The sequence below is a fragment of the Trachemys scripta genome, chromosome 3, assembly GCF_013100865.1.
Source record: "Trachemys scripta elegans isolate TJP31775 chromosome 3, CAS_Tse_1.0, whole genome shotgun sequence".
NCBI classification, from domain to species: Eukaryota; Metazoa; Chordata; order Testudines; family Emydidae; genus Trachemys; species Trachemys scripta.
Window position 1 is genome coordinate 8762944 of NC_048300.1, and position 15298 is coordinate 8778241.

Consider the following 15298-nt stretch of genomic DNA (forward strand, 5'->3'; position numbering starts at 1 on the left):
TACTACCTTTGCAGATCAATCCAAGGCTTTGATCATTTATCATGGTGCTAACTCACTTGTTTCATTCCTTTGATGGGGGAATGATTGTGACCCACATATAATTATAGCCATTTACTTTCATTTTGGAGACTCCACACAACATTCTATTATTTGTATTGTAATAGCACCTCGGAGCTCCAGTCATGGGCCAGAACCCCCCGCTGTGCTAGGCGCTGTACAAACATGGAACGGAAAGACTGTCCCTGCCCCAAGGAGCTTATAATATACTTGTTTTTATTCATTAAATCTTCATGTCTTGTTCTTAAGTGGCTGGTGCTGCCCATTTGCCATTCCCACTGAGGTCGGCTGGCATTGTGGGTGTGCAGCCCCTCTCAATGGAGGACCCCAAGACCGTTCCCATCCTTCATTTTCAATCATTTGCTGGAAGACACATAAGGAGGCTCAATGTACAGCTACACAGCAGTAGCTGTAATTCTCACTTCAGGTAAATGTACACAAGTGTACTCTGCTAGTGCCTAATAACAGTAAAAAGCAACAGGGTCCTGTGGCACCTTTAAGACTAACTGATGTATTGGAGCATAAGCTTTTGTGGGTGAATGCCCACTTCGTCGGATGCATCGTAGGCATTCACCCACAAAAGCTTATGCTCCAATACATCGGTTAGTCTTAAAGATGCCACAGGACTCTCTGTTGCTTTTTACAGATCCAGACTAACACAGGTACCCCTCTGATACTTAATAACAACAGTGTGGCCATGGCAGCGTGGCTCAGTCTAGTTATCCGAGTACAATCCCAACCGAGTCCCTGTTGCACCAGCCAGCTATTATGTAGACTTAGTCTCAGGGACATGCACTAATAAGGCAGGATGGTAACACTTTCAAAAAAAGTGTTTGGGGATGAGTAGGTATTTAAACAAAAGCCCAAACGTCCATATTTCCAATGCTGGGTGCCTAATGTCAGGCTCTTACATCCATAGCGAGGCTCCTAAATAGGGTAGCCTGATTTTCAAAGGGGCAAGTGGATTTGTGTGTGCACAGCATTTTTGATAAAGAGGACATTGCTATTTAGCCACCTAAATAGGGCTGTGGACTTTGAGCCAGCTTTTTAAAAGGTCTTTAAGTGCTTAATGATGCAGATAGGGGCCTACAGGGATTTTCAAAAGTACCTTTAGGCACCTAAAGACCTTTTAAAAAAAAACAGCTCGCCATTCCTCTTGGTAATTTCCCCATCTGTACAAGGGGTATATGCTATGACAGATGTTTTACCAACCAGAAATTAGGGGCTTGTCGCAGGAATCACAGGACAAAATTCTATGGTCACTGTTTTGTAGGAGGTTTGATTAGATGATCACACTAGTCCCTTCTGATTTTAAAATCTATAAACCCTTGCACCTTTGTAAAACACTGATATCTACAGCTGAAAGGCACTATATACATGCTAGGGATTATTTCTATCAGGGCTTTTCTTCGGGGTGCTTCAACATCACCTTAGATTAGTTTAGAGAAGTACTATAGCCAAGGAACGTCAGGACTATGCCTCTTCCTCCTTCCATATAAAGGCTGTGCCACCCGTATCCCTCCTCACTTCATTTTTAAATCATCATCATTGGGACCTCCCGATCAGCTGCCAGAAAATAATTATACATTATAATAAAAAGAGAAACTTCACCCCAAACACAAATCTTTGGAAATGGAAAATAGAGATCTCAGAAACAGGCCAGGTGGTGTCCTGTTGTAACAAAACAAAGCATTCGGAGCCACAGCTGTCCCCAGTGTAATTTCTTTGAAATTACAACAGAGATGAAGTCAGCCCTGTGAGGAACTCATAACCAAGTGAGCAGCTGGATCCCACTTAGATGTGTTGCTATAAGATGTTTTACTGCAAAATATGTTGACAAAACTACCTGGGGCTAATTACATGGCTGCAGTTTTAAGGGGTAATCAAATGCTGGGTTTTTATAAGAGATGAGGTGTGTGCCGTATTGCTCAGCGTGAGGCTTTTTACATTTCTGATACAGACACACAGACAATACCATGGTGGTGATTAGGAAGACCCCACTTGCTAGGGACAAGACCACAAAGATGGATATATAGCTGGGCTTTGTTGTAAACTGGGTGCATGGATTGCCCAAAATCTTCTCACTCGTCGTCTGGCTCGATCCTGCTTTGTTAGAAGCAATCACGCACACCCAATAGGTGGTGTCTGGTGAAAGTTTGTATAGCGTATGCTGCCTCGCTGTGGGATAGATCTCATCAACCAGGCTCTTCTCGCTGCCTTTGGAATGGTATGCAAGTTGATAAGTATGAACGACTGAACTGGGGGCACACCAGTGGATCTGAGCTGATGTGTCTGTCGTTTCAGACACTTCTCTGAGCCTCGGTGGATCTGGAACAGTGTCTTCTCCAGACACACCAGGACACAGACATGGGGACAACCTCTGAAGTTCAGAGCATGGCTTCTGGAGGTGGTGGCAGGGGTCGTAGTCACAAGAGACTATTATCGGTTGAGTTATGCTTTCCTTTGATTGATCTTCGTAATAGTCATCTTCATAATCCATGTGTATTACAGCATGGGTAGGATTTGGAATAAGGTTTGTCTTTGTGGGATTTTGCGGCCATTGATCTGTCTGAGATGGACTTACTGTGCCAGGAAAAATAGGAGAGTTTGTCCCTGTTGGTCCTGTCGCTTCAGTGGAAGGGTTATTAGTAGACTGGTAGAATGTTTCCTCTTGGGGAAACAGAGCAGTGGTCGTTGTAGCATTTCTCTTCAATGGATCTGTTTTGATTGTACTCGCAGTGCTTTGCTGAGTTAAGGAGTCGCCATAAAGCTCTCCCAGAATTGTTGAAGAGGTGGCTGTGGTTCCTTCAGTAGTGGGATCGGTAGTAGATTTGGAAAAAGTGTCCGCACTTGTGGGATCGTTCTTCATCTGAGCTGTTTGCGTCATACTTACCATGTTTCGTGACACCAAGGAGTCACTATAATGTTCTTCGGCAAATAGAGTAGAGTCCATCGTTGCTGCCGCAGTAGTGGAATCGATAATGGGAAGGTTGGAAGAGTCTTCTGTGAGAGGGGGAGTGTTTGATGTGGGGAATGTGGTGTTTCTCTTGGCCTGGCATTCATCATAGAGTTGTAACAGCGAAAGAGACGATGAGGATGAAGGCTTCTCTCTGTCTTCCGAGGCTGTGTTGCAAATTGTGTCGGATGCCCTGCAGGATGAAGCAAACGAGTTAGAATCGACATAACAGTTATAGGACAGTGCCATCAGCATCTATGAAACGTATCAGATAGTGAACTGCTAATGCCAATCAGAAACCTGTTCTCGCACATGAAATCTGGGGCCAAAGCCCAGCAGAGTCTTGACTACAGGCTGATTTTCCTCACCATATTACCAACATGTTTTGCAAGGTGCAGCAAATATCCCCTAACTGGGAAGGCCACGGGTCTGATTCAACAAGGTGCCGTGGAAGTTGAAGGCACACCACACAAAGCATTAAGCGCCAAGGCCATGTTGAGTAATGCCTCTCCAAATCTGACAGCAGGGGGCAGTGTAGAGTGAGGTGTAGTTACTTCCACAGTATTCTTAGCCCCAATTGGCTCAGGAATCAGAGCTCACAATTTGACTGCAGATCTCCAGGGCACAATGTCATTAAGGCCACTGAGCTAGCTAACGTTTTATCTGTACTCGCAGTAAAGTACTAATGGGGAGAGGCAGAGAATAAATTATCAGTAGATGCCATCATTTTATAGTTCTGCTTGTGTTACCAGCATAGTGCTGCTTTCAAATATAATTAGCCCATACTTAGTTCTTGAAGGAAACTTTATTTTAGATGTCTGACCTTTGAGGAACAGATGGCGATTCTGACTAATATTGATGGGGTTTGTATTTCAACAGGAAAACTACACCATCCATGCATAACTTGTAGCAAAAATTGAAGTAAACAGGCTCGGGATAATCTTTATGCTCACTCCTACATTCCTGGTGTGTGAGTAATATGCAGCTGACAGGTCGTTTACCTTTGCAGTACAACTCTCTCCGGATCAGAAAGGAGCCAGGAAAGTCCACAGTTGCACTCTAAAGGATTTCCATACAGGTTGATGCTGATGCTACCTGATGAGTTGATATTCCAAGGATTAAAGGAACTCAGGTTACAGCTAGGAGATGAAAATTTTGAGAATCTTTAGCAAGTATCGGCTAAGGCCCCAGGGCTGGATTGTGCTTTAATAGCCTAGTCTGTGTAAGGGGTGGCATGCAGCCTTCTCTGCTCCCTGGGGAGGCAGTAATTTGTTCCTGGCTCGTAGCAGATTACTAATCCCCCCTCAGGAAAACCAAGTTCATTCTCACATATTGCCCCATTTGCTCACGTATCTCCCTCACGCATCATCACATTCACCCCAATTTAGATTCATTCACTGCAGCAAACTTATGTTAAAGGCATTCCCAGAATGCAGTAGGAATGGCAGCCGGAAAGGAAAAGGACCTTGTACCTAGCAACTCTGCTTTGGTAAAGTTTTGTCTTATCCCTGAACCCTTGTATTTATCTTGGCTTTCACTTCATCCTACACCTATTCTCCTGCCCTATGGTGCTCCCAATTCATTCTCCAGCCTCCTTTCAACCTCTTCATGCCATGTTTGGAATAGCTTCAGTTTCTGCATGCCAAGCATCCACCTTACGTTGACTCATTTATAGAGCCCTGCAAATCTGCAGATGTCCACTTTATATCCACGGACCATGTTTGCGAATCGCGGATCAGATGTGGGTACAAATTTTGTATCCGTGCAGGGCTGTATTCCTTGGTACAGTGTTACCAACATATTTGATGTTTTTCTGAAAGCTCCAGTTCCTGGAGTCCAGGGAACAATTTGAGAATCTCAGCATTCATTTAAAAAAAAAAAAAAAGGGTAAGTTTTGAGCCCTCATAGTTTCAGAGAAAAGCTTGAAAATGTGACCTGAGTGCACATGACAGGGTCAGAAACCAGAAGGCAAAGAAAAAGCACCCCACATTTATTGTTGTTTTAAAAATCTCAGGATTTTAAGCCAGTCTATGATTTTTAAGCATTATTCCTGAGTTTTGAACACTTGGGGATAGCAACATTGCTGTTGTCTCTGCAACTTCTTGTGCCTGAATTGTCTTGTGCTTTTTCCTTCTGAGTTAGACCTAAGCTCTGTGAATAGGGAGGCTTTCTTTGCCCATCTTCTGTACAAGCACTGGGTGAATTCTGTACCAAAATCCAGCAGTGTAGTTGAGAGCAGAGTCTGATCTTTTCTTTGTTCACTACCACTTAGACTCTGTTCTCTGTTCACGCATCCAGTGCCCTGTTTTTTCATTTTCTGCTGCATTCATATTCCTGGCTGGTGGCTTAAAGGATTTTCCACAATATCCTCTAAATCCTTTCCTAATCAGCCCTGACTGCTCTATTTGCAATATACTTGCTATTCTGGTACATTGCCGTCACTGTTCATGTTATATCTTTGTCTACATTAACTACTTCATAACTGTGTAACCCATGGTATGTGATGCAAAATACATCCTTAGCGCTGCACCCTTCCCTGTAAAGAATCGCAAAGTTGCTTTCTCCTAACATGGAACAAGAAACTCTCCAAGAAGCAATAACTACTATCTCTCTGCTGCACTGCAGTTTCTACCTAGAACTCCTCCTGCCTGGCTTTCTGATGGAAGTTTAAATAAACAGTACAGATACCTGTACACCATCAGGGTGACCAGATAGCAAGTGTGAAAAATCGGGACGGGGTGTGTGGGGGGGTAATAGAAGCCTATATAAAAAAAAAAACCCAAAATTGGGACTGTCCCTATAAAATCATGACATCGGGTCACCCTAACACCATCCATAAATGAAGCACTGCTGCTATTCCGATGGAATATTGGTACTTTAAGAGATTGGTATGAGGTTCTGTTGCAACACAGGTTACAATGGACACCAGCGGTGAGGTACAGACTAGCATAGTCTAGTGGATTATGGGAGTAGACACAAGAGCCAACGGCTTCTGCTAGTGACCGGGTGTTGACTTTGGCCAAACTCCAGCATTGCCAACTCTCATGAATTTTATCATGAGTCTCGCAGTATTTGGCATTTCTTACCTCAAATCCCAGCCCCAGGAGTTTCTCACCCCTGTGGTTGCAGAAAAACCACGTGAAAACGTGACCCGAATTGAATCCCAAAAGCTCAAAAAACAGAAGGCAAAGCAAAAGATACCCTCCCCCACACATTTGTTTTTTTAAAGCAATCTCATGATTGTTAAGCCAATCTCCTGATTTTGGAGGGCCCAGCTCATGATTTTTGAAGGCATGTGGTTGGCAAGGCAGAAGTCACTTGAAATCAATGGGACTTAAGGACTACAGAATTTGCCCCAATATGCTTCAGTCTCCCCAGCTAATGGTGCTAATGATACTTCCCTGTAGCACAGGGATGATGAGAGGGTTAGTTAGTTACATCTGCAAGGTGCACTGAAGATGTAACTTATGATGAAAATACTTTCCCTTTCTCCCTCTCCCTAGAACATCCCATGTCCCACTGCAGTTTTCCTTGCTATTTGCTATTGCACAAATGCCTGGCATGAGAATTTTGGATACTGATCTAGAGGATACACAAAGTGGCTCCAAGCTGCCCCTTGGGGGCACTGCTCTTAGCTTTATGCAGTGTCACATCTTACTATCACATTCCACAGCTTTCTCTCTTCTTTGAGCCAGCTCCCCCTACCCACTTGCCTTTTGCACCTGTCTGCCCTGACTCCAGAGTTTAACAATTAATCTTCATTATTTTAATTAAATCTTCTTAGGAAAGCTAAGGGTGTAACATGGTGTTTCCCTTCTCCACCATCCATTGCAGAGAGAAGCTGCCAGAGCTCCAGCATGACAGCAGTTAGTCAACCCTCCTTATCCCGGTCCGCTGACTCGAATCTCCTATCCAAACTACGTTTGCTTATGTCATCCAAACCTTTCATTTCCATTCCGGTCTCGACAGTCCCCTTTCCCAGGTACGTTAATCCTCCTGTTTTAGTCTTTGCAGTCAGTGAATTCTGTAGGCAGGTATTTATTATCATTTATTATTTGTATGACTGTAATGCGTAAGAGTCCCAGTTGTAGACTAGGCCCCCATTGTGCTAGGTACCGTACACATACAGACCAGAAAGAGGGTCCCTGCCGCAAAGAGCTTGCTGGATCGGCGGGCAGTGAGCGATCCAGCGGGGGTCGATTTATCGCGTCTAGTCAAGACACGATAAATCAACCCCCAAATGCTCTCCCGTCGACTCCTGTACTCCACTGCTGCAAAATGCGCAGGCAGAGTTGACGGGGGAGCGGCAGCAGTCGACTCACCACGGTGAAGACACCACAGTAAGTCGATCTGAGTACGCCAACTTCAGCTACGTTATTCACATAGCTGAAGTTGCGTAACTTAGATCGATCCCCCCCAGTGTAGACCAGGCCTAAGTAGATATTTCAAGTTCCTGGTTTGAGCATGTCTCATTTATTGTTCTCATCTCTCTTCCTACGGTCTACCCAGTAGAATTACTTAGGCCTGGTCTACACTAACAAGGTAAATCGATCGAAGTTACGTAATTTAAGTCGACGTAGCTTAGATTGACTTACAGCGGTGTCTACACTGCGCTATGTCGACAGGAGACACTCTCCTGCCGACTTATCTTCCGCTTCTTGGGGAGGTGGAGTACTGAAGCTGACGGGAGAGCATTCTCCCATTGACTTATCGCGTCTTCACCAGACCCGCTAAATCGACAGCCGCGGCATCGATCACAGCAGCGCCAATTTAGCCCACAATGCAGACAAGCCCATTCTCACAAACTTTGAAATCATCAAGTCAATGGAGCTGTGCCAGTTTACACTAGCAGGGGATTTCGCTCCATAAATCTCCAGTCCATCAGCCTTATAACATTTGCTGAGTGCACTTAGGCCTGGTCGAGGCTAAATACTCCAAAGGCGAGGGAATGGGGGTCACTGGGTTTTCCACAACCCAGGCGTGATTAAGCTGCAGGGTCATTAATACTTTGGACCAGATTCTCAGTTCCATTCCTGCATCTCCGCTGAAATCAGTGCAGCTGAGAGGGAATTCTGGCCTTTTGAGTTCAGTGAAACAGACTGTTCTAAGTCACCCGTCTGCCCAGGAAAGGAAGCTGTACAGAAAGAGCCGCACACCGACAGGTGCCAACAACTGCACCAGGCTCAGGAGGCCTCATTAAGGCAGCTTCAGGCAGTTTCTGCATCATAACGTGAGTTTGGCCCATGGGGCCAGATTCTCTGCTACTCCCAGTATCCACTGGCGCAGCAAGGCTGGGAGCTTGTGAAGAAGTCAGTCGTGTCTCTGATTCTGGGGACAGCTCTAGGACAGCGCTGGTGAAGTTTAGAGCAACTTCATGGCTGCGCTAGTCTGCACAGCTGACTGTGGCCCTCTCTGCCAGCCAGAGATCTCCAGAGTGCAGTGTACTCCAGCCACACCTCTCTGCCTGGCGTGCCCTCTCTACTAAAGGCTGCAGGGCGAGTAGCATAGGAGCCAGTTATGCAGCTTCCTGCTATAAGGGAACTCTCCCCAACAATGGAGAGATCTGCCATCTTGCTGGCGTCTTTGCACCAGCTGGAGCAGGGAAGAGACTCTGGCACACAGCCTGGGAAATCCTCGTTCTGCTGTGCAAGAATTCCATGTGAATTGAAATGGCATCTCCCCCATGCACTAAAGACCTTCCTATTCAGATGACTCCAGGGACATTATGGGGGCAGTGAGGGGACCCAGCTGTCACTAGACACTTTCAGCAGACAGCGGCATTTTAACACATGGGTGAGCAAAGAAAACACCTACTTCTGGAAGGTGAGAAAGGTCAGGTGAGGAGCATCGTCAAATAGCTCCGTCCTCACCCCGCTCAGCGCACGGGAGTCCTGGCAATTCAGTTCTCTCAGTCTGGGCAGTGACTTGAATAGATCCGTATCGAAGCTCCTCAGCTGGGCCATCCTTGCAAGGTGGAGCGACCTAAGGCTGACCAAGTCCTGTGCCCACTCCTGCTGAACTGAAGCAGAGAAGACCCGGGTGACTGGTATGTGAGCAGAGCACTGTGCTGGATTTAGGACTGGCTAGTAAGCAGACTGCAGTGGATTGAGTTTTACTGACAAACTGATGCACCTGCTGGTTATAGCAAATGCAAAATAACACGAAATAAAACAAAACACTCACCCTGCAGCGGCGGCTCCGGGCGGGGCTGGGCCTGGCTCCCTGCTCCGGGTATTGCAACCCGGCACACATGGTCACAGTGCTGCTCAGGTGTGGCCTGGCTGCCTTCTGTCATGATGGGGGGCAGCTGGGCCAAAACTGAATAGCGCTGTGACCCGGGTACCCAGAGTGAAGAGTTGGGCCCAGCCCCGGGGCACAGAAGCTGTTGCTGTGTGGTGAGTACTGGGTGGACTCCAACCCCCCAAGGTCCTCTCAGCTCCTGAGGGCAGGACCTCCCCGCCCAGCATGGATAAAATGGATAAATCAAACTAACGTGAAATTCCCAAAAAGTAACACATGAAAAATTATTTAAAAAAAAAAAAAGAAGAATTTCCCAGGGCTTTAGTTATTTCCCCAGCGGTTTAGCAGCACACGTGTAAGGCAAAGCGCCCTCACGCAGCGCAGAGTGCTGGACTGATTAGTGACTGGGCTGGAACCTCTGCTAGGGAATCCCTGGATTTGGCTGTATGAGAACAGCAGGTTTATAGTCCCCCTTTACACATCCACAGCTACTTCCCTTTGTCTTGCTCAAAGGATTTGAGCAATTATCCATTCACTGAACCTCACCAGGTTGGAATTATTGTACCCATTTGACTGGATGAAATGTTACAGGAGCCCAGGAGGGAGAGGGAGAGAGAGAGAGGGGACAGACTGTCAGAGAGAGGAGGGATGGTCTTGCGGCTAAGGGACTAGACTGAGGAGATTGGGGTGCAGTCTGGGCTTTGCCACAGACTGAGTCACTGCCTCTCTGTGACTCAGCTCCCCCATTTATACAATGGGGATGATCATCCTCCCATGGTCCTATCTTATCTATTTGGACTGTAAGCTCTTTGGGGCGGGGCTTGCCTCTTGCTCTGTGGATTGATAATGCCAATAACACAACGAGGTCCTGGTCTTGGTGGAAGCCTCTCTGGGCTGTGCCAAAAATAAGAGGAGAAAGCGAAGGGATTAGGCAGGGTTTAGCTGCGGGGGACGGGGGAGAAAGGAAAGGCAGATGTTCAGTGGTTTGAGCATTGGCCTGCTAAACCCAGGGTTGTGAGTTCAATCCTTGAGAGGGCCACTTAGGGATCTGGGGTAAAATCAGTACTTGGTCCTGCTAGTGAAGGCAGGGGGCTGGACTCGATGACCTTTCAAGGTCCCTTCCAGTTCTAGGAGATAGGATAGGATATGCCACTGAAGAACAGGAGAAGGGCTTTGGGAAGACTGGATAGGAAAAGAGGAGGAAAGGCAGAAGTTAAAGATAGCCCAAGGCTGAGAGCTGGATAATCGGAGAGGATAGTGGATGGGGATAGAGGGATTACGAGGACAGATGAGAAATTCTGTTGTGGGCAGGTGTAGTTGCTTGGCTTGTGCTAATAGCTATTTCTCCACCTTCCCCTCTGAAGTCTTGTCTACACAAGAGAATTCCCACCACTGCTTATTGTAACCAACTGGTGGGTGTGTTTTAGAGCTTCCTCCGCTGTGCCTGATCCGTGGAGGATATGAGTCTGTTACAGCCCCAGCTAGTGACCTTTACCTCAAGCTGTTGCAGCTCCTGCCAACAGCTCCGGAGGTCCCCAGTTCTACTGCTGGTGGCTGTGACACTAACAGTGGTTTCGCTTCATCAGGTTTGATCAGGCCCCATGTGTACCACAAAAATCTTCAAACTTACTTTTCTCGAGAAAGGTCCCACTCAGGTCAAGCACATCAATGGTGCTCCTAGCTCTGTTCCCGGTGTCTCCCTGCAACACGTTCATGGCAAAGGCTGACGCGCTAATCCCTCCGCCACTCTCATGCCCTAGCAGAGTGGCAGACAAGTTCAGGAACTGTAGCTGCGGATAACAGGAGAAAGCCAGAGGCTGGAGTGCAGTGATGGGGTTTCCGGCCAGCGACAGCCACTTCAGGTTTGGCAGGTGGGCCGTCTGGCATGATGGCAGAGAGGACAATTTATTAGCGCTTAGGTCCAGGAACTGGAGGCTCGGGAGGGCTCCGGTTCCCCACGCAACTTCTTGGATGTGGTTGTGCCTCAAGCAGAGGGTGCGCAGCTTTGGGAAGTTCGCTATCTCCACGCCACTCAGCGCAGGCAACTGGTTGGTGCTGAGGTCTAAGGCCTCCAGTCCCCCAGGCAGGCAGGCAGGGAAGGCTTGCAGGCTGTTGTTGTTCAGTTGCAAGTGGGTCCATGTCTTGTTCCTCAGATCCTCACAGGACATGCTGGTAAGATTAACGTCGTTTTCCCAGGGGTCTTGCTGGGTCAACTGGAAAAGAGCTGTGAAATCCCCCAAGGCAGCTGGAGCTGCTCTGTCTGTCAGGCCGGCCGCCGCCTCCCACGCCAGCAGAGAAAGAGCGAGCAGGAGGGAAAACATTCTTTTGCTTTTCAGGGTGGGGGAAACAAAACAGCAATATAGAAAAGTAAATTAAAGCCCTTTGGGGCTACCACGAGCTATGTGAAAACAAAACACCAATAAATGTTTTGCTTGTGCTTGCAGATGGTGGAGGTGATAATTAGAGACTCTGCTGTAATTAAACTGCCATAAAGATCAGGCATTTGGGAAGGAAGTCTCATCTGAGCATATTTAAAGGTACATAAAATCTTTCATCCCAAAGGCAACCAACATGTGTCCCAAACTGTATCTGTTATTATTTATTAGTTGTATTATCTTTCTAGCACCTAGGAGCCCCACTCACGGACCAGGAACCCATCACGCTAGGCGCTGTACAAACACACATGCAGCATTATCATCTCTGCCTAGCTGTATACTCAGAACTGAAGGTCTGAGAGGAGAGCAGCAGTCAACTTAGGGCTGGTCTACACACAAAAGTTAGGTTGACCCATCTACGTACTTAAGCCAACCCAAGTCTCTAGTGTTGACAGTTTTTGGTCAATGGAAGAATTCTTCCATTGACCTAGCTACCGCCTCTTGGAGAGGTGGATTTGCTACAGTGATAGGAGAACCCCTTGCATTGCTGTAGTAAGTGTCTACACTACAGCCATAGCGCTTTCTAGTGCAGACACACCCTGAGGCTGTAAACTCTTTGGGTCAGGGACCCTCTTTTGGTTCTGTGTTTGTTCAGCACCTAATACAATGGGTTCCCGGGCCGTGACCAGGATGCCTAGGTGCTACCACAATACAAATAAATAAGTAGTAAAAACAATACATACACAGCAAGTGCATGAGGGGATAATTTTGGTCAAAGAGAATGGGCAAACGTCTCCTCTTATGTGAAGTCCAATAGGCTCTTTAATCACCATACAGAGCAGACAGGAGCTTGCCTCTAAAGGTCCAAAAGTCAATTGCGTAGTAATCATGTTTTCCACCTTGCCATGGGCTTGTTCTCTCATGACGTGGTGCACTGGCAGTGGGGAGCCAGGGCTTGGAAGGTCAGGCGTGCCCATGGCAAGGTGGCTCCTACGAAGTGGCCTGCAGAATGCAAGTGTCGGAATCTTATGGGTTCTAAGCGAATGATCTTGAAGATTTTCAAAAGCCCCCAGGGGATTTAGGAGCACAAGGCCCATTGACTCTCCTTTCACTGGAGCTTGTGGGGAAAAGCAGCTGGGTTCCATTGAAAGTCAGGCTCCTTTGGCAAGGTCTACACTAGGAGTGCTCTGATGGTATAACAATACCAGTATACTGTACTGGCAGAGTGGTAGTGTTACTCCTGGGGGAATTCTGTGCCAAAAAAATTAAAATTCTGCACCAAAAAATTATCTGCGCACAATATTTTAAAATTCTGCGTATTTTATTTGTCAAAATAACACAATATAATCACTCCAGTTTCAATTATTTTGGTAATTTATTTCAAAAGACATAAAAGATGAGGCATTATGTACTTTCAAGTATATAAAAGGTTGTTACAAGGAGGAGAGAGAAAAATTGTTCTCCTTAGCCTGTGAGGATAGGACAAGAAGCAATGGACTTAAATTGCAGCAAGGGTAGTTTAGGTTGGACATTAGGAAACACTTTCTATCTGTCAGAGTAGTTAAGCTCTGGAATAAATTGCCTAGGGAGGTTGTGGAATCTTTGTCATTGGAGATTTTTAAGAGCAAGTTAGACAAACACCTGTCAGAGATGGTCTAGATAATACTTAGTCCTGCCATGAGTGCAGGACACTGGACTAGATGACCTCTTAAGTTCCTTCCAGTCATATGATTCTATGAAAATACCTGTCAACAGGTATGTCTGTAACCCTACAGACAACAAAAAGATTCAGGAAATGTTTTTTGACAAATAGATTCCTTACTAGGCAAATTAATATAGAACTCTGGGTAATAGTTAATTTAAACTACAATGCAGAAACTTATTTCCCGCACCCCTCAGACACAGTGCAAACGCTTGGGGTAGTCAGGGGTAACAGAGGAGCTGAGGAAGAGAGAAATAATTGCTGGGAAGGAGCCTGGGAGTGAACCAGGAGGGCGTTGGGTGTGGGTGGGAGAAGTATGGAACAGGTTTTGTAGAGGGAGGAGGGATTGTTAGTGAGTTGGGGTGCCTCCCCCATGCAGGCTCTGGCTGATCCCTAATCTCTCCCATGGACATCTGCCCCGTCCCCATGTGTCCCTGCACCCCGCCTCCCCCATCCCCCTGTGTCCCTGCACCCACACTCAGTCATCCCTCCTCCCCTGTCCCCATGCATCCCTGCACCCCCAGTCACCCCCTGCCCACTTGCACTCTTCAACCCCATCCCCATGTGGCCCTGAACCCCCTTTCAGCTACCCCCATTCCCATGTGGACCTGTACCTCACTGCCCCCCTGGTGTCCCTGCACCCCCCACTTCCATTCAGCTTCTGCCCCAGTCTGTCCCTTCCACTAGCCCTTCTGAACCCCCCAGTCTGTGTGATTCCCCCAGCAGTCCCGTGTGCTCCACTTTGTCTCCCCATACCCCATGCCTCCTCAACTGGTCCCACAGGCAGGGTGCTATGAGGAACAGAGCCTCTCCTCCTCCCTAGTGGCAGCTGGCTGCTACAGTGATCTGTCTGCTGTCTGTTCGAGTGCCACAGCACTCCCTGGTCGGTGAAAGCTGTAACTGCAGTGCCTGTCTGGCGGAATGTATTTTCTGCAGAGAAAAACAATCTGCGGGGAACATGAATTCTGCGCGTGTGTAGTGGCGCAGAATTCCCCCAGGAGGATAGTGTGGACACAGCTTTTAACCAGCATTGCGTGTTTTTGCCAGTATAGCCAAGTCTACACTTGGGGCTTTGGCCAGCACAGCTACATTTATATATGTACATACATACATCACGGTTCACCCCTCTTCGCATCCCCGATCAGCATTGCTATGTTGGCAGAGTTTTGTAGTGTAGCTGTTGCCTAAGCCACTTCAGGGCTTTTGAAAACCTGTGCTTCTAAATCCCTTTGGCACTTTTGAAACTCTCCCCTAGATCTGCTTCTAGCTCTTTGACAGTTACACCAATGGCCCTTTCCCAAGTGGTGGCAGGGGCTTTGCAGCAGGTGACTTTCCTGGTAGTAGAGGATTCAGTCTCACGGACTCAGGGGATTTTCCAGTGTCATTGAGGTATTACAGTGTATGCAGGGGTCCTTGTTGCCTTGCACCAAAATGGCCCAAGCTCAAGAAGGGCCATTTCCCCCTGTCAGCAAGAAGCTGCTCCCTTGGTCACTCGCTGCTTTAGCACACTCTGCTCCCATTCCCTACCTGAGTTCTGGAACTTTTTACCTGGAAAAACCCCAGCCTCTGAACTGCTGGTTCTGGACTCTGTGACCTAGGCAAGGGGGTTTGGGTATTCGTTGTCCTTTTGTGCAGCTCTGGTTGGAGCCTGCTCCTCACCAGTCCCCATCCAGACAAAGGAGAGTGCATATAAATCTAACAGCCATAGCCGTCAGGGGTCCCTTAGGCAAGGCCAGGATTTCCCGCCGAGGACTTGCAGGTGGATGATCCGTAATATGCCTCACACTGCCATGGGCGCAGCACCAGTGGGTTCAATCCTTTGCCCCTCCCCGGAGCACTCCGCATGCAGCTCCCAGCCCTGCATTTCTCCTCGTGTGTGTCTGCAGAGCCTGACCCTCCACAGTGAGGAGCACCCTCTGTTCAGCCGGGAGCTGAGGGGCCTGCACCTTGCGCCCTCCCCCCCCCCCC

The 15298-nt window shown here is 47.5% G+C and overlaps 1 protein-coding gene across 1 annotated transcript in view; it reads right to left on the minus strand.

Annotated features, from left to right (window-relative positions):
- Positions 1-665: 665 nt before the first annotated feature.
- The window catches only part of LRRN4 (leucine rich repeat neuronal 4), a 16624-nt gene continuing 1991 nt past the window's right edge, over positions 666-15298 (minus strand). Inside the window, exons 2-5 of the mRNA XM_034764097.1 lie at positions 10884-11581; positions 8828-9032; positions 4015-4152; positions 666-3206 (exon numbers count right to left, since the gene is read on the minus strand). Coding sequence (XP_034619988.1) covers positions 1910-3206; positions 4015-4152; positions 8828-9032; positions 10884-11574 — 2331 coding nt within the window. The 5' untranslated portion in view covers positions 11575-11581 and the 3' untranslated portion in view covers positions 666-1909. The remainder of the gene's footprint in view (positions 3207-4014; positions 4153-8827; positions 9033-10883; positions 11582-15298) is intronic.